Here is a 19,023-nt window from a genome sequence, read left to right on the forward strand (position 1 = left end):
AATTTCCCCTCTTCCCCCAAAAACCTTATAGCTCCAATTTCTCTTTTTTGACTTTAATCTTTTGTACAACTTAGTGTTTCTGCTTAACATACGCAAATATGTATGTACTCTAGTTTGTATAGAAAATTATAAACTGTCACATAAGCTATGCAGAACACCTGAACACATAGCCCTCTCCCTCCACCTCCCACCCACCTCATTCTCTTATACTTGGTTTCCAACTTCATCACTCCACTGAAATTATTCTCTTCATATTCTATTGTAATTAGAAACAAGATAGTTAACACCAAAATAAGCCCACAGGATGGGGGAGATAGACTAGTACCCTGTGGGATTAAGCTATTCCAGTAGCTCAGGGTCCTTTGAAGGAATTATGGGAATAGTTTAGTATGAAGAAGGGATGTTTCTGATGAAGCTTTTGTGTGCTTAATTAACCAATTAAACTAACTTAAAGGACCAGACTGTTTTAGCTTTGTACATAATCCTGCCTTCCCCTTTGCCCAGAGTAGATGCCACACACAGAGTAGATGTTTAATAAGTGTTTATTGTTTCCTCAGCTCCATTTGTACTTTTACTGATACATAACCTAATTTTATACTGTATTTGATCAAGAGGAAATTCCCTAATAGTTTTTTTTTACTGCTGACTTTCCAATCAAAGAGTGAAATTAAAAGAATTTACTAAATACCAAGTACACAAACATTTCTTTCCTTTTCATACTGCAAAATCAGTAGGCCTAACTTTGAATTTAGGAATCAACTAATTGATTTTTAAAAGCATCTTAAAGGGATTACAGTTGTGACTCATTGGTTACAGACAGGCAAAATTCCAACATTCTCTTGCTATAGAGGAATTTCTAAATTTGTCTCACCCAAGGGAGAATGACTGAAGTTCCAGCATGAGAGAGTGAAGGATTACTTAAATTAGCTTGAATGTAGTTAAATGACAAAAAAATAATGCCCAGGTATATTAGAGTATCTCAGTAGAAGTTCCTTCAATTGGTACCAATTTTCCATTTTGTGTGCTGCAGGGACTATATTATTATTGTTTTTTAAACCCTTACCTTCTGTCTTAGTATCAGTTCTAAGACAGAAGAGAGGCAAGGGCTAGGCAATTGGGGTTAAGTGACATGCCCAGAGTCACACAGTTAAGAATTATCTGTGGTCAAATTTTGAACCCAGGTCCTCTAGACTCAAGGCCTTGCACTCTAACCACTATGCTACCTAGCTATCCCTGAGGCCCTATATTATTACATCCTTTCTAAATTACAAAGATCAGTCACTTGGTATGATTCTTATTCTCTATCTTTTTCTCTCTTCTCTCCTTTTCCATTTCAGGGAAGCAGAATCTTTCAAGGAACAAGGAAATGCATACTATGCCAAGAAAGATTACAATGAAGCATATAACTATTATACAAAAGCCATAGGTGAGAAAGACTATACTTGGTATCTATATATCCCAAAATGAAAAAAAAATTTTTTTAATTGAATTTAAAATTATTATTAAAATTAACCAAGATATTATTGAAAGTATCTCAGTAATGTAGCTGTGTCATTTGCTTTGTGCATTGATCATGTTATTTTGTGAGATCCTTGCAGTTGAGAGTCCAGAAGAAATTAATAACCAGGCATCTGGTTTCTTGATCTTGGCAAATGACTGACAACTTCACAAGCCTGTGTTACTGGGTGGGGATAGTGATGGAGAGCAGTCTTCCTAAATGCATTTCTGAAAAATGCCAGTTTATTTCTAGCCTTAGAAAGTATTTATTTTTAATATTGTCGGCTCCCAGTTATCCATGTGTAGGCTTATTACCAGCAAATTTTCAATCTCATATTGGCACTTCTTTCTTATTAAGCATGTTGCTGAGGCTCCTTCCCTCAGAACCATTTGGTGTGTACACATTGAATATAAATTCATTTTAATATTCACTTAAGCAATAATTAAGCAGTTTCTCCCCGACCTCCCCCGCCACTCTCCAGTTCAGGTACTCATGTCATGTATCAAGATTTTTTAATTACCTACCTTCTTTTTTGGACTATTTGTGTCATGACTTCTGGCCATTGACATGGATGGTCAAGAATGTGATCTTTAAAGAGATTCTGTCAACTTCCATTTTTTGGTTTGACAGGATGCAAAAAACAGTACTGAGTGGGGGAGCCTCCTAAGCTTCAGAAACAATGACCCATGCTATACTTTGTTTTATATCCCACCCCCCCCTTAGACATGTGCCCTAAAAATGCTAGCTATTACGGTAACCGAGCTGCCACATTGATGATGCTGGGGAGGTTCCGGGAAGCACTGGGAGATGCCCAGCAGTCAGTGAGGCTGGATGACTCTTTTGTCCGGGTATGTGATGGGACCATTTGGGGAAGGCTGGGTTGCTTGGGTTGAGTACATTTTGCCTTTGTCTTCTGTTGTCTTTTTTAATTTGTCTGCCTGCTCTATATTCTGCCCCTTTCTCTCTTCCCAATTACCTCTCTTCTTTCTCTAGGGTCATCTACGAGAAGGCAAATGTCACCTTTCTTTGGGGAATGCTATGGCTGCCTGTCGCTGCTTCCAAAAGGCTCTAGAACTGGATCACAGAAATACTCAGGCACAACAAGAGGTATGGTCAGAAGAGATAGAATAGTGGCAAATTGAAGGAATCTTAGACTGGGTCTATTCCTGGCTCTGACCATGTGATCTTAGGCAAATCAGTTCAGTTTTCTGGACCTCAGTTTCCTCATTTGTAACATGAGGGAGTTGGCTTCTAGCTAAGGTCCAATATTATAGTGGTCTAGAGGTTCAATAGTCAATGAGAACAAAAGGATATTTTTGTTTTGTGAAAAACTGAGACAAGGGGCTGCTGGGTGTCTTAGCGAATAGAGAGCCAGGCGTAAAGATAGGAAGTCCTAGGTTCAAATCTATCCTCAAACACTTCCTAGCTGTGTGACCCTTTCACTTAACCCCCATTGCCTAGCCCTTGCCACTCTTCTGCCTTAGAACCAATACTTAAGATTGATTCTAAGAAAGAAGGCAAGGACTTTAATAAAAACTAAAAACAAACAAAACTGAGGTAAGAAGATTGCTATGGAGTTTCAAGAAGGTGGAGATGATATTTTATTTAAGTTGTATTTTAAGCTACAACTTAAAATCCAGTTCAGATTGGTGATGACTGAAAGTTGTTCCCTATCTGTTTAGACTGTATTTAATTTGAGAGGATCTGGAAACTTTCACTCAGACTATGTAAAAGCATAGTCTGATGCTGTATATCAAACTAGTGACTGACATAGTTTGAAACAGAGGGTGGAGTTTGGCCCCTGGTTGTCCTGTTAAAGACCCTCTGTTGTACCTTCATGATCATGAAGCTTCAAAGGGTATCATAAGTTGCAGAAAGATTATAGTGATTAGCTTGGGGAGGAAGGGATTTATTTTGTTCTTGTTTTGCAGTTGTTTAATTGTATGTCATCATGAAAACTTAATCCTTTTCGGGTTTCATTGTAGTTCAAGAATGCCAATGCTGTCCTAGAATATGAGAAAATAGCTGAAATGGATTTTGAGAAACGAGATTTTCGTAAGGTAAAATATAAAAATACAATATAAGATCTAATCTTGCCCTTTCTCTCCAGGAGGTATCCAACTAGTTCCCTATTATTCATGCTGGTTGAAAGGAATAGTGATGTAGACAATTCAGAAATCATTTTTTATATGACTTTGGGTAAAAGCAGGCTATTCTTTTTAGTATGTTTACCTTCTTAATTAAAATCTTAATTATATTTTGTTTAGTTTACTCATTAAAGGAGTTTTATATTACCTGAATGTACTCAGCTACTGATAGGGCAAGATGTCCTATGGGTATAGGGCTGTGGTGTCCAACCTGTGGCATGCAGAGGCCTCTCCGTGGGCATCGAGCATAGTAGGCCCCTGGTTTGGCCTGCTGGGAGGCTGGCCCCTTCCCCAAATGTAGGGGATGGGGCATTCTAGCCTCTCTCTATTGTTGCTGGGGGGCGGGGCTTGAGCTTAGCTGGGTCTTGGAGGCTTCTCCCCTCCTCCCTTCTTGAGCTGAGCAGCTGTGGTGGCCACACCCTATGCCCCCCTCCAGCCAAGATTGATGATGGATTCTAACCACCTATCACTCTGAAAAAGGTACAAAATCCTTTTAGTCTTTGTGGACCCTTACTGGGTGAATAGTACTGGTAACCATCCTGCTTTTGTAAGCAAAAAATTGATTGGATCCAGGCCCTCCTGATTGCACTGACCCTAATTAAAATAATGGATGAGCCCCTTTCACCAAGCCCTAAGAGAATATACTAATCAGATCTTCCCTAATCCTTCAAAGGAGGTTGGAGGTGAAATCACACACCCAGCCCAAATGGAGGGATCTAACCATATAACCCTTGACGGGAAGGTCCCCATCCAGCCATCCTATCCACCCCCAGTGCTGTAAAACTGGAAGGGCAGAATACATGGACTCACATCTCTCGAATTAAAACCCTTTATCCCCACAGAAATAGGTAGCTGTCTTTCCTGGGTTTTGAACTATGTACACTCAGCTACCTGGGCAGATAATTCCTTAATTCATTTGGTGGAAGCTGCAGCTAAAGCTGGTTCCTCAGGACTGTTGGGTTTGGAAGAAATACCCCCAAAGTGAAGAAAATCCCTGGTGGCCCCTAGCTGGTGGTCTCCATGCCTACCAAATGCCTGAGGCTTCCAGGAAATTTGCATCCACTCCATTCTAGCTCTAGCCTTTCACTTTGAATATCCCCAGGCCCAGCATTGGGGGATGATGCTCATTCAGGATGGATGGGTTAATCAAGACCCTTTCCAGTATAAGTGCTTTGGTAAGGGTTGGGTCACTGACCTTTTCCCTTTTAATATGACTCATACACTGTGTAGAAATTGCACTGGGAACCCTGTTCACCTCCAGGAAGGGAAGGATGATGTATTCCTCTAATTGTACATACTGGTATCCTAATATAACATCTGCAGTCATGAGCCTGCATGCAGTTGGGGTTGGAGTGGGGCATGGCACAGAGGCCCTAAAAAGTTCCTGTCACTGGTATAGGGGAAATCAGACTAGGATTAAAAAAAATGTGCTTTAGATAATCCTCATTTTGTAAGTAAAAGTTGCTATCCAGAAGTTGGGAGGAACTTCTTATCTTAGATGTATGGCCTATGATAATTTATTTGGTTCTTAGGCCTTATTCACAGAAGCATGTTTCTGTCCATTTATGGAGCCCACCATGTGTTGGTTCTCGTAGTGAAACAAACCAGAGGATATGGCAGTAATGACAGTCCTGTTGCCATTCAATCTAAGAAGAGGGACTGGGTTTGAATTAATTATTATTAAGAGGGTATAAAATGTTTTCAAGTTGAATGAGAGAATGTTACCAAGTGTTTATCTCAGAAAAATAACCATTTCCTCTTGTTTCCCTCAAACCTAAAAAGCCATGTTGGAGTTTGTACCATGCTCATACATAGAATCTAGCTACTGGTGTTGGTCCTGACTATCATTTAATACCAAGAGCATGTCTTTGGAGCAAAAACATCTGGTTACTGTATGCAGGACTTAAGCATCAGTTCACTAGAACCTCTTCTCTGCTTGTTGATTTAAAGAGCTACTCTCTCTCTCTTTGGTATGACTCATCAGTTATTTGGATTCAACCTCTTATCAGTGCTTTCTGAGATTTTCCCCATTCTCCAGCAGAGCAGATACAAGAGCTTTGTCTCTGAAGGGGGCTTGCTTGGGTGTCTGCTTGTTCTTGCCCACCCTGGAGCCAGAATCCCCTGTTTGTGACATCCCAGCCCTCCCCACTGTATCTCATGGTGATGTCACAAATGAGGAATTATGATCCTGGCAGGGGGAACAGATGACCTTGAAAGAAACAAAGATCTTCTTTGCCTGCAGCTGTCTCTGGTCATGGGGGGTGGGAAGAGAAATGCAAAGCTTCTGACTGATACTCCCCAGCCACCACTGTTAGCGGAATTGTTTCTTACCTTGGGGTCCTCCTGACTTCTCTTGAAGGTATTAATTATAATTAGCATGGCTGTTGATTGAAAATTGAGCAACTTTTTTTCCTTTGTTGCTATATTCTTTTCCCATTTGAGGAGAAAGATGTGACATCATGACTCTTTGTATGGCCAAAAATCTGAAATAGAAGCTTGCCCTTAGGATGATGATTTAAGACTTCTTAAAATGTGATATTTGTTACTTATTGGTTGACCTTGTTGAGCAAGGCCTTGTTTTTAGTTATCAACTTTTTCTGAACAGGGAAGAATGAAGTTTCCAGGCCCTAAAACTTAAGCTCTATACTCTCTCTCTCTGTGGTCCCTATAACTAGATACTTACAGAGAATCAGAATTTTTCTCTAAATTTTGTCAGTGTCAAAATTATCCTTGGGAAGAAAACTATTTTCCAAGCAAATTTCTTTAAATGCCTGCATTCTAGAGCTAAATGCCTTGCAACAGATTAGGATTGTGACCATGACCTGCCAAAAAATAAAAGTAGAAGGGAATGTTTATAACAGATTTCTAGGGAAAAAAAACTTCAAATATATATATATATATATACTCCCTTCTAATGATGATATTGGGAAATAAGACTGGCAGCCATCTTATCCAGCCCTAGTTTTTATCCTGAACTCCAGGCTTGCATCACCAACTGCCTGATACCCTAAGATGTTCTTCACTCTTCCTCATCTTGTATTAATCAAGTTGTCAATTACCTCCACATCTTCCTTCTGTCTCCCTCCTCTACTCACTTGGCTCTCATCACACCTCACCTGGACTAGTGCAGCAGCATTCTAATTGGTCTCCCTGCTTCAGTCTCTCCCTTATTTAATCTGGCCCTCACACCATTGTCAGAGAGATATATAGTTATTAAATGTTACTACTTTTTTTAGAAGGCTCCATTGGATCCCTCTTGTCTCACAAATCAAATACAAACTTCTCTATTGGCCATTTAGAGCCCTTTACAATCTGACTTTAGCTCACTTTTCCAGGCTTATTTCACATTATCATTCCTTTTCCTATCCCCTGTGGGTCAGACAAACTGACTCCCTTGTTGTTTCCTGTTTGTGACATTCCATCTCCCATCTCTGTTACTTTGCACAGATTGGAAAGCACTCAGCCAAACTAGCTAACTGAGTACCTTCTATGTGACTCTCACTCCCCCACATTATTTTGTGTTACCTAACTGTGTATATGTTGTTTTTCTTAGTGATTACTAGTTCCTTGAGGGCAAAGACTACTTGGCTTTTGTCTTTGTATAATCAGAGCTTAGCACAGTGCTGGGCACAAAATAGGTACTTATAAATGCTGCTTGTAGGGGCAGCTAGGTGGTTCAGTGAATAGAGAGCCAAGCCTAGAGATGGGAGGGTCTGGGTTCCAATCTGGCCTCAGGCATTTCCTAGCTCTTGACACTGGGCAAGTAAGTCACTTAACCTATTGCCTAGCCTTTACCTCCTCATTTGCCTTAGAACCAATACACAGAATTGATTCTAAGACAGAAGGTAAAGGTTTAAAAAAATGTTTTTAATAAATGCTTGTTGATCAATTGGTGTTATAGGCTAATTTGTTATATGAAGTTTCATCCTATTATAAGTAGTTGCATTTTGGAAATGTGATCTCATACAGCTTGTTTAAATCCATGTCAAAATGAGCTGAGAGTGATTTGATTGGTGATTAGGAGTCCTGAATTGTGAGTGTGTCTGTGAAGTAGAATTGAAAGTATCTCCTTGGGGTGGGATCCTTTTAGAATTGTAAAGAAAGAAGCAAGTTAACCCTGGCACCTGAGGTAAGAGATGTATCCCACCCATATTGCATTTCTGTGCATAGAATTTAATTATTTGCTCTCTGATAAATAGGCTAAAGAAACCCATTTTGGTGGTTTCTTCTACCTTTTGGCTTTTAACCAACTAATCCAATATCTGGGAAGATGCTGAAGTAGAATTGTCTCAGAAGCCTGAGCTGAAGACTTCATCTTCCTTCTTCCTCTTTACAGGTTGTTTTTTGCATGGACAGGGCCCTGGAATTTGCCCCTGCTTGTCATCGATTCAAAATCCTCAAAGCAGAGTGTTTAGCATTGTTGGGTCGATATCCAGAAGCACAATCTGTAGCCAGGTATAATATCAAGCAGGATTTTACCCTGGAATAAGGTGACCCATGGGTTGGTTTTAAACACTTGGCTCCCTGGAAGTGCATACTGATAATATGGTTCTGGCTGGCTGGGGACAGACTAATCACGTCTGATTTGGGGCTTATTGTCACTTAAGGGAAATATTTGTCAAGTCAGTATTTGAGCATAGATAGAGGTATGTGTGTGCCTGCGTGGGTGGGAAGGTGAGAGAGAGAGAGAGAGAGAGAGAGAGAGAGAGAGAGAGAGAGAGAGAGAGAGAGAACGAGAACAGACAGAGAGGAGAGGCTATAGGGGCAGTGAGACTAATAAAACACATATGTAATATAGTCTTTACTTCAGTGCACTGATTAAAGTGAGTTAAGAAGTTAAGTTATGCTGGCACGATTGTAGACTGTGGGGAGGAAGTTTGGAGTTTTTTAGTGATGATAGTTCTTGGGAATCCTACTGGAGCTGCTGCCTATCCTCTCTTGAGCATTTTCAGTACTGAGTGTGAGTTCCTTGAAAAAGTTGGCTGTAGATGAGTCAAGTCCAGCTTTAATGGAGGTTCTAGCTGAAATCTGTAGCAGAAGTAGTCACATTAAACCAAATCTGAATTTGCCCCTTTTTGGCCATTACAGTGACATTTTACGGATGGATTCCACCAATGCAGATGCACTGTACGTGCGAGGCTTGTGCCTTTATTATGAAGACTGTATCGAGAAAGCAGTTCAGTTTTTTGTACAGGCCCTCAGGATGGCCCCAGACCATGAGAAGGCTTGTCTTGCCTGCAGAGTAAGTCCTAGGCACTTAGTTTAAAGTGGGAAAGGTAGCTTCTCTGATAACCAAGCTAGTCAGAGTGGGAGGCCCTTGGATTAAGGGGACAGTGTAGAACTTCAGGGGAATATATTGGCCCTTTACCTTACTCTGTTGAGGGATATAGTCTTTTGGTTACAATAGTTCAGGCATTTTTTGGCTCGCCTAGAAACAGTTGGGCAGCTAGGTGGCCCAATAGAGTGCTCAGCCTGGAGGCAGGAAAACTCTTCCTGGGTTCAAATCTGGCTTCAGACACTTATTAGCTCAGTGACCCTGGGAAAGTCACTTTTAGCACCTTTTGCCTCAATTTCCTCATCTGTAAAATGAACTGGAGAAAGAAATGGCAAACCACTCCAGTATCTTTGCCAAGAAAACCCCCTGAGGGAGGTGGGGAATAAGCTGGGTAAATTCAGTGGATTGATAGCCAGGCCTAAAGGTGGGAAGTCCTAGGTTCAAATATGGCCTCAGACACTGCCCAGCTGTGTGACCCTGGGCAAGTCACTTAACCCCCATTACCTAGCCCTTACCACTCTTCTATCTTGAAACCAATACATGGTATTGATTCTAAGGCAGAAGGTAAAAATAAAAAAAAGGAAAAAAAATCCAAATGGGGCCGTAAAGAATTGGACATGACTAGAAAATGACCAAACAACAAAAACAATTAGAAATTTGCTAGGACCTGAATGCTATCTGGGTCCCTAAAACATGGAAAAAGAAACCTTTAACCTAATACATCTACTTGATGGAGTTGAGGGAGGAGGGAACATAATGGAGAATTGAAATCCACAATTAGCCCCAACGCTTCATTTTTTTAGCCTTCTCTTCTGCAATGCAGGACAAGTAGTTAGATGAATATGGATTTGTACCTTTTTTTTCCCTACCTCCCAAACTCATGCAGGAATTCTAGTAAAAAATGTGATAATTTAAAGAGGAGAAATGATTGGAGGATTAAAAAAGAGGGAGGGAACCCCACAGTTGTTGGACTTGGAACTGTATTTTTTTTTTTTAGTTCAACAAAAACTTATTAATCACCCATTATATTTAAGGTGCTGTGCTAGGCACTAGATATGAATTAAATGTAAATAAAAAATTATAGCTCTTGACTTTAAGAATCTTGTCATCTAACTTTTAATCAAATTGTAATAACTGGGGGCAGCTAGGTAGCTCAGTGGATTGAGAGCCAGGCCTAGAGTCTGGAGGTCTTAGGTTCAAATCTGGCCTTAGACACTTCCTAGGTAGGTGACCCCGGGCAGGTCACTTCACCCCCATTGCCTGGCTCTTACCACTCTTATGCCTTGGAACCAATACACAGTATTGTCTCTAAGATGGAAAGTGAAAGTTAAAAGAAAAAAAAAATGTTAAAGGTGATAGAAGGTGCCAGAAAAGTGCTAAGCTAATTTGTTATCTCTTTCATCTGGAGATTGGTGGGATATTTCCTGCAGGAAGTCTCATGTGAGTTGGGATGAAGTAAGGAAAGGATTCAACAGAGATGGAAGGGGGGAGAGTCCATTTCAGGCATGGGAGGTGTCAGAAACAAAGCTAGAAGATGATGGCAGACAGGACCAAAAAGTGGCCAGAGATCAGTCCAATCTGGCTGAAACAGTGTTCCAATAAAAATGATAAGAAATAAATAGCTGGCCCCCACAGTGTATAGAGAGTCTCAGATACTGCTAGGGGCAGGTGGCATCCTCTCATCTATAGCCCCCACTGGTGCAACTGACTCATCCCTTGCTTTTTCACTTAGAATGCCAAAGCACTCAAAGCGAAAAAAGAAGATGGCAACAAAGCATTTAAAGAAGGGAATTACAAATTAGCATATGAACTGTACACAGAAGCCCTGGGGATCGATCCTAACAATATAAAAACAAATGCCAAACTCTACTGTAATCGAGGGACCGTGAATGCCAAGGTAAGCACTTAACTTAAGCTGTGGGATCAGAGAGATATGTAGTGGGCTGGGGGTCCTCGGAAGAATGTGTGGGCACCAGCTCTCCTGCCCATATGGGAGGAAAGACAGCCATCTTGGAGAGGTGCTAATGTGCTTTGATGAGGGTTCCTATGGTCAGGAGGTTACTGTATTTGCTTTGCTTCCCACATTTTGGTAGGTAGGAGACCCTTGAGGAACAGTTTGAAAAAAATAGCTAAATCTCTTAGAGGGAGATACTTCCCAGTTGGTCCATCTCAGGGACTTGCTTTGAACATTTGAAAGAATGGTTGAAGGTTTTTAAAAATGACATTTAGGTGACACAGTAGATAGAGCACCAGACCTAGAGACAGGAGGTGTCCTGGATTAAAAGGTGGACTCAGATATTTCCTAACTGGGTGACCTTGGGCAAGTCACTTAACTCCCATTGCCTAGCTTTTATTGCTCTTCTGCGTTGGAACCAATATACAGTATTGTTATTATGGAAGTAAGGATTTTTAAAAATGCTAAATTAGGCAAAAAATTAAAATTACATTTATTGCTATTTTGTGTCTCTTTGACAGAGGACTTATAGCATAGAGAAAAGAGTTAGGAAACCTGAGTTCATACATTAGTTGTAGCACTCGTTAGCTGGCTGGGTTGCCATAAGCTCCTTCAGCAATTTGCTTCTTAGACTTCTTGTCTCTATTATGATTTGGGTGATAATCCTTGCACTATTGACATCCCAGATCTTTTGATAAACAGATTGCTTTGTAAATCTTCAGTGCTAACATCATTGTGAATGGTGGTTGTCTCCTTTCTAGATCTGGGGGAATTGGAGCTTTGGTTATCCTCTTACATATTATAACCACAGTGCTAGGTGTTTATATTTGATTCAGTGTCTACTATGCCCTATGCACCACAGGAAACAAATGAGAAAATACAGTCCTTTTCATCTGGGAAGTTACACTGTCCCAAGAGCACATGCTTCTAGATCTTTGTTCTTCTAGAAGAATGTGGTTTAGGGGTAGTTTTAATAGGCCCAATGTTTTTCCTTATCTAGGCATTGGTATTAATATAGAATAGGAGAGACAGGGCCACACAAGTTTTTCAGGACAATTTGATTACATGATGAATTGCATACAATTTTAATTACAATTATTAATCATCCAGACTTGCTAGCACGATCTCTGGCCGAGAGTTAAAAATGGACAGGAGGATAGGTTAATTTAAGTATGTTAACTTTTTAGGTAAAAGAATGTCATCTAAAAGTTTCAGACAGGTTATACCCTACCTAGGGTTATAGTGGCTAAAATTGGCCCATGGGTTCTATATTGGATTGCCTAGGGTCTGGTCCTTAGTTGGGTTCAGATTAATCCTGGGGCCTGAGGGGAAGTGTTCTGTTGGTTTTTCTAATGCTTGAAAGCAACTGTGATAATTAGATAGAGGCTGAGAGTGCCTCTGTTCCTCTTATCTAGTATTATGATATCATGTTTATAGCCTCAACTGACCAAGAAAGTGAGATGTGACTGCTGTCTTTTTCCTGAAGCTTAGGAAACTAGATGATGCAATAGAAGACTGTACAAATGCTGTAAAATTGGATGACACATACATCAAGGCTTACCTGAGAAGAGCACAATGGTGAGCAAAGAGCCTTTTCTCCCTGTAGGGCAAGAACTCTTGGAGGGATCTCCAGCAGCCCCTCCCCTGGTGAATTGCATTGTATTGTTGGTGTAGTTTGGGTTGTTATTTTTAAATCTTTATAATACATTTTGGCTTTACATTGTACTTATTTGCTGAATAAATGCCTCTTCTCCCCACCTAGCAATAGATGTCCTTTAGAAGAAAGAGGAAAAGAAAGCGTTTGAGTTTTCTAACCAAGGCATCAGCCAAATCTGATAGTGTAGATTCCACATTCATATTCTGCACCTCTACAAAACAGGAGGATTAGAGGGTACATTTTCTTCTTCTTTAAGGAGCTAGGCTTCCTTAGAGTTTTCAGTTTCACGACAGTTGCATTTTGAGTGATAAATTAGACCTTATTAAGTTTATGTGGTTTCTCCTCTGCCTGTAGTTGAGTTTGTTAAGTACTACAGTATATTTATAGACTTTTTAGTAGAGGAGAACACACAGGTTGCTTAGTTCTTCTGTGCCTCTTACCTTAAGCCAACTGTCATCATCAATGATGATACTACCATCATTCCTAGCCCTCAGCAGAGACCTTTTCTCATATTTCAGTGAACAAATTGAAGTCATCCTTTAAGAGCACCTTTTCTGTAATACCTTCAGATTACCTCAACATCATTACCCAGATACTCACTTGCTCCAATTTTGGAGGGTCTGTCCAGTCTCGAGTGCACAGTTCAACAAGACTACTTGTTCCCTTGATCCATATCTTCCATGAACTTTCTCCTTTGATCATCCCTCCCTAATTTTCAATCTCTTCTTAAACATAGTTCTCTCCAACTGCTTAAAAACATATATAACCCTTCCCCATACTCAAAATCTTCAGTTGACCTTACCATTCCATTAGCTATTATCCTATATCCTATTTTCTGTTATCATCAAACTCTTAGAAAAAATTAGCTGGAATCATTGCTTCTGCTTTCTCATTTCATAATCATATCTCCTTCCTTTATAGCCTGGTCTCCAACCTCACCACTCAACTGAATCTCTTCTCCCCAGAATTACCAAAGAATTTATTGATTACCAGATCCAACAGTCTTTTCTCACTTCTTCTCCTTGATATTTTTCCAGCATTTGACACTGACTAACTCAGACACTCTTTTCCCAGGATCTTTATTCCATTCTTCTATCCTGGTTTTTCAACTACCTGCCTGCTTGCTTCTCAGTTTCCTTTGCTTGGATCATCCATGCCCTCCTCCCTCTGTGTGAGTATACTCCCAGAGATCTGTCCATCCGTCTCTCTGCCTCTCTCTGTCTTTGTCTCTGTCTCTTCCCTTCCCCCCTCACCCCCCTTTTGCTTAGCTGTCATGGAGTCAATGATCACTTTTTTACAAATGACTTTCAGATTTATGTATCCAGTTTTAATCTCCCCTAAAGATCAATTCTGTATCACCAACTTCCTGTTGTACATCTCCAACTGGATGATCCAAAGAGCATCTCAAACTAACATATCCAAAACAGAACCCACTATCTTTTTCACCAGACCTTTATCTTCTTCCTAACCTCTCATTTCTGATGAGGGCCCCACCAACTTTCCAGTCACTCAGGTTCACAAGCTTGGAGTCCTCTTCTCTTCCTTTTTATCTCTTATATCCATTCCTTTGCCAAGTCCTCTACAATATCTACCTTCACAGTATCTTTCATAGCTCTCTGCTGACAGTTACCATCTACAGACTCTCTTTGAACTCCTTATCTTCAGGCTCTTCTCTGTCCAATCCATCTTCCATATAGTTGCCAATTCATAGAGCACAGAAGTAACCATCACATTCCCCTGCCCAAGAAGCTTCAGTAGTTTTCCATTCCTTCTAAGATAAAATACTAATTTCTCTGGCTTTTAAAACCCTAACCAATCTGGCTCCACCCTACCTTTCTGGGCTTATTACACATTACTCCCTTTTCACGCACTCTATGGTCTAACCAAGCTAGCATTCTTATTCCTTACACATAACATTTCTTCTCTCTTCTTTTCCTTTGCATAGGCTGTCCCCCATGCCTGGAATGTATTCCTTCACCTCCACTGCATACAATCCCCGGCTTCCTTCAAAGGTCAGCTCAAGTGACACCTCCTACAAGCCCATTCTGATTCCCTTAATTGCTAGTGCACTCCCCTTGGAAAAGATTTTCTGTTTATTTTGCATCTTGTACATGTGGCCCTACCCCAGCCCTTGTACACTGTAAACTCCTTGAGAGCAGGGCTGGTTTGTTTTTGGCTTCATATTTCCACTGCATAGGGCTTAATAAATATTTGTTTAATGTAAAAATTAAGTTAGTAACTTTAAAATATTTATTTTTGTGTTTTTAACAATTACATGTAATAACAAATTTCCACTTAAGTTTTCCAAAGTTATATGATCCAAATTGTCTCCCTTCCTCTTTCCCTTCTCCTTCCCGGAGCTGGCAAGCAATTCATCTGGGTAATAGACATATTATCACACAAAACATATTTCCATATTATTCATTTTTGTAAGTGAATGATTTTATAAAACTAAAACCCCAAAGCATAAACCCAAATAAAAATAAACAAGTGAAAGATCATACACTTTCATCGAAGTCAGTAATTTAAAATGTCTTCATAGTAACTCTCCTTTGATACCTGATTCAAATCCCTTTCGTGGCATCTAAAACAATTTCCTTTGGATATTTTGCTTGTCTTCTCTCTACCCTGATGATCACTTTGAGGGAGCTAGGGGACGCGGTGGAAAAAGCATTAGGCCAAGATTCAGGAAGACTTGAGTTTGAATCTATCCTCAGATTTCGCTCTTTACTAGTTGTGTGATCCTGAGCAAGTCACTTAACCTATTTGCCACAATCTCCTAAACTGTAAAATGGGAATAATAATAATAGGACCTAACCTCTCAGGGTTGTTGTTAGAATTAAATGAGATAATATTTGTAAAATGCTTAGCAGAGTACCTGGTATGTAGTAGTCATTTAATAAATGCTTATTTCCTTCCTTTTTTCCTTCCCCTCTTTCCATCCCTTCTTTCCCTTCCTCCCTTTCCTTCTTTCTTTCTTCCTTCTTTCCCTTTTTTCTTTCCATCCTTTCTTCCCTTCCTCTTCTTCTTTCCTTTCCCCTCTTTTCCTTCCTCCTTCTTCCTTCCCAGAAACTGGAGATAAATGAGTGCTATGCTGATATATCTAGTCTGTCTTGGGTGAGAAAAACAAAGTAGTTCTTTTTGATTTCAGAGGTGATGTTTACCCCTGAACTTAAAGCAACCTTTTTTCTCAAATCAAAAGAATAAAATTCTAAGGACTTGGGAATCTCTCTTGTTCATCCTCCTTCCCTTCTAGACAAGATCACACCCAATTCTTCCTAGTAGAGAACCTCTTTATTTTTCAGTATTCCAGAAGGAGACATTTCTACATTACCTTTAAGTAATTTGATTCAGTCTTATCTTGATGCAGAGCAAAGGGTGTAGTGGTGGTGATGGTGGCAGCATTGGTAGTGATAGTGGTGGTGGTAATGGTGGTAATGGCTTCTTACATGCAATAGTGATTCTTTTCTTTCCTAGCAAGAGGAAAAGGATGATTTATCAATACTATTACATATAAGTGTGTGCATTATATAGTGAATCTTAAACTTCATTGTTTCATGAAATTCTTCATTGAGGCATAAGACTTAGTGGACCATCTGTCGTTTTTTTTGCTTGCACACATACACACACCCTCATTAGAATTACTGAGGATAGTGATGATTTTAACAATGAGGTAGATATTTGCTTAGCCATTCAATCAAGCATTTATTAAGCACCTACTATGTACTAGGCACTCTGTTAAGTCCTGACATTACAAAGACAAAAATGAAACAGTCCCTACCTTCATCCTGTCAGAGAAAACAGACATGCACATCTAAAGGCATATGCAAAATAAATATAAAGTGATTATGGCAGGAAGAAGGCACCAGCAGCTGGGGAATCCAGAAAGGATTCTATAGGTGATACTTGAGATGAATATCGAAAAAAACTAGGAATTCTAACTAAAGTGGGTAAAGAGGAGAAGTACATTCAAGGCATAGGGATAGGAAATGGAGTGCCCACTAAGAGGAACAGTTAAGAAGGCCAATTTTGCCAAACAAGGAGGTTCCATTTGGTTTATTTTAAATTAAATTCCCAAAACATAATCATGTAAACAAATAATGATCTCAAGGACTATTAAAGATCATCAGATCATTTATGTATGTATATCAGTTCAAGGAATCCTTGAGAACATTGCTTTTGTTATAAATAATTGATTGTCTTTGAGGTAGGCGCAAAATCATCTTGCTCTCATAGCTTTGGTTTTTAGATCCATCCAAGAAAGCCTCATTGACACAATCAGCTGAGTTATCCATTTTTTGGCCTGGAGATCTGTTTCCTGTCCCTAACAGGAAAACTGTGATAGTATATTAAAATTATCTCCCCTGCTTGGAAAGACTTTGGATCTCCGTGCTTGCTTGTTACCTGCACTGTTGTTCACCTGACTTTAGTTTCACATAATTCTCCATATCTATTTATGCTCCTGGCTGCTCTCAATTCAAGAGTTGTATTTCATGTCTTTATTGTTGCTCTGTCACTTTCATACTAGTTTCTTGTACTGTTTGGTTACTACTTAATAAAAATAGTGGTATTTAAAACTCCAGTCTTCTTTTTTGCCAGTTAGTTTGGAGGGACAGTTTGAGCCTTCCTTAAAAGGCTAAGATTTAAATGATAGTATTCTGAGCCAAATCACAGTAGGAGCGAAGAGCCTTGCTGCTTGTCTGTAAATACTTTCTATGCTCCAATTCATGACTGGCACATTCTACTCCATTGATAATGCCTTTTATTTGCCAGCAGTCTTATCAGGACATGGAAGATGATCCCATCCACCTTTGTCTGCCTTTCACATGTACCCATGAGAGAGGAAGAGGACCTTAGCTTTGATGCCACTCCTTTGTACTTGGGAGAAAAGAACCAGAATGAGTCAATTTTCCTCATCCTCTATATTCTCCATGTGTGTCTCAGCACATTTGTCTTTCAGGGTTGGCTTGTCCAATGGCAAGTATGTGCCAGCCACTAAATTGGCTTGTTGAATTTATTTTTCTTTTTGTTAACTGGCCCTAATTTTGGCTTAACATTCATGCCATGGTTCCCTGAGATCAGAATCTTCTGGCCTCCTGGGGGTTGCCTGGCTCTTTAAAACTTGAGCCAAACCTAGAAGTCCAGACAGAAAGGACTCTAGGGTTATTTGATCCATCTCTCTCTCATTATACAGGAGCATTTGTGCTGCTCTTCCCAAGTTAGCCCTTGCAGCCACCTCTTTGGAGGCTCTATGCCTCCAGTAAAGGAGCTTCCCTTCCTTTCCCTTCCCCAGGAACAGGCATCTCCTTGCTTGTGGGTCTTGGCCTGGGGAGCCCAGGTGCCTTGAGACCTGTCTGACTTGTGCTCCAGGAGAATGGCAGGTAATTCTGTCCCTGGGGAATGGATTTTTGGGTTTCTATTTTAAATATAAAACAAATATAAAACTTTCTACCTAAGTATGTGCCCTAGACCACACCAGATTTTTCCCCTAAGTTTCCTGCCAGTCGTAGCTGGTGTTGAATACTCATTCAACTGCCTTGTGTCTATAGCACTGTAGTGACCTGTGTTTCCTTCTCAGTTACATGGATACAGAGCAATTCGAGGAAGCAGTTCGGGACTATGAAAAAGTTTATCAGACAGAGAAAACGAAAGGTAAAGGAATTTGAGGTGGTTGCTTGTGGGGAGGGGAGGAGGAAGGGAATGGTTATGTGCCCTCCATCATTGTCTAGACATGGTTTCAGGGCTTGGTTTCAAGGTCAGTGATGGCTCATGTGAGTGCCAGCCAGCTGAAGTAGTAGACTGGGAGGCAGGGCACCTGTATCGTAATACTGGCTCCACTCCAACTCAGAAGGCATCTTCTCTCTGGGCCTCAGCTTCTGTATATGCACAATGGAAAAGCTAATGTCAACCCCTCTCTTTCCAGGGATGGCATGTGGACAGATGTAATAGGTATGAATATGCTTTGGGAGTTGCATAAAATCCCTTGGCATAGTTATGGAAGTGATTCCAGGCAAGCTGGGCAGGGTTCTAGTGACAATAACCATAGTCAGAGTTATCCAATGAGCCTCTTGTCTCCTTCCAGAACACAAGCAACTCTTGAAAAATGCTCAGCTGGAACTAAAGAAGAGCAAGAGGAAAGATTACTACAAAATTCTAGGTGTGGACAAGAATGCCTCCGAGGATGAAATTAAAAAAGCCTATAGGAAGAGGGCATTAATGCACCATCCAGGTAGGAAGAGAGAAGGGCCAGACAGGTGCCTCTGTAGAGCCAAAGGAAAGCAATTCTCCTGTGACTTTTACATGATCACAATGTGTCCTTCATATTTGGTCAAACTTCATATTATAAAGTCAGGGGAGAGGCAGCTGGGTGGCTCAGTGGATTGAGAGCCAGGCTTGGAGACAGGAGATCCTGGGTTCAACTGTGGCCTTAGACACTTCCTAGCTGTATGACCCTGGGCAAGTCACTTAACCCCCATTGCTTAGCCCTTACTG

General features: G+C 40.4%; 1 protein-coding gene across 1 annotated transcript in view; it reads left to right on the plus strand.

Moving 5' to 3' along the window:
• DNAJC7 (DnaJ heat shock protein family (Hsp40) member C7) overlaps positions 1–19,023 on the plus strand; it is a 34,562-nt gene that overhangs the window by 13,798 nt on the left and 1,741 nt on the right. The window contains exons 2-11 of the mRNA XM_044672091.1: positions 1,338–1,426; positions 2,222–2,346; positions 2,492–2,605; positions 3,484–3,558; positions 7,982–8,100; positions 8,734–8,887; positions 10,653–10,817; positions 12,361–12,452; positions 18,110–18,183; positions 18,614–18,760. Of these exons, the coding sequence (XP_044528026.1) occupies positions 1,338–1,426; positions 2,222–2,346; positions 2,492–2,605; positions 3,484–3,558; positions 7,982–8,100; positions 8,734–8,887; positions 10,653–10,817; positions 12,361–12,452; positions 18,110–18,183; positions 18,614–18,760 (1,154 nt within the window). The remainder of the gene's footprint in view (positions 1–1,337; positions 1,427–2,221; positions 2,347–2,491; positions 2,606–3,483; positions 3,559–7,981; positions 8,101–8,733; positions 8,888–10,652; positions 10,818–12,360; positions 12,453–18,109; positions 18,184–18,613; positions 18,761–19,023) is intronic.

The sequence above is a fragment of the Gracilinanus agilis genome, chromosome 4 (assembly GCF_016433145.1).
Source record: "Gracilinanus agilis isolate LMUSP501 chromosome 4, AgileGrace, whole genome shotgun sequence".
Classification (NCBI taxonomy): Eukaryota; Metazoa; Chordata; class Mammalia; order Didelphimorphia; family Didelphidae; genus Gracilinanus; species Gracilinanus agilis.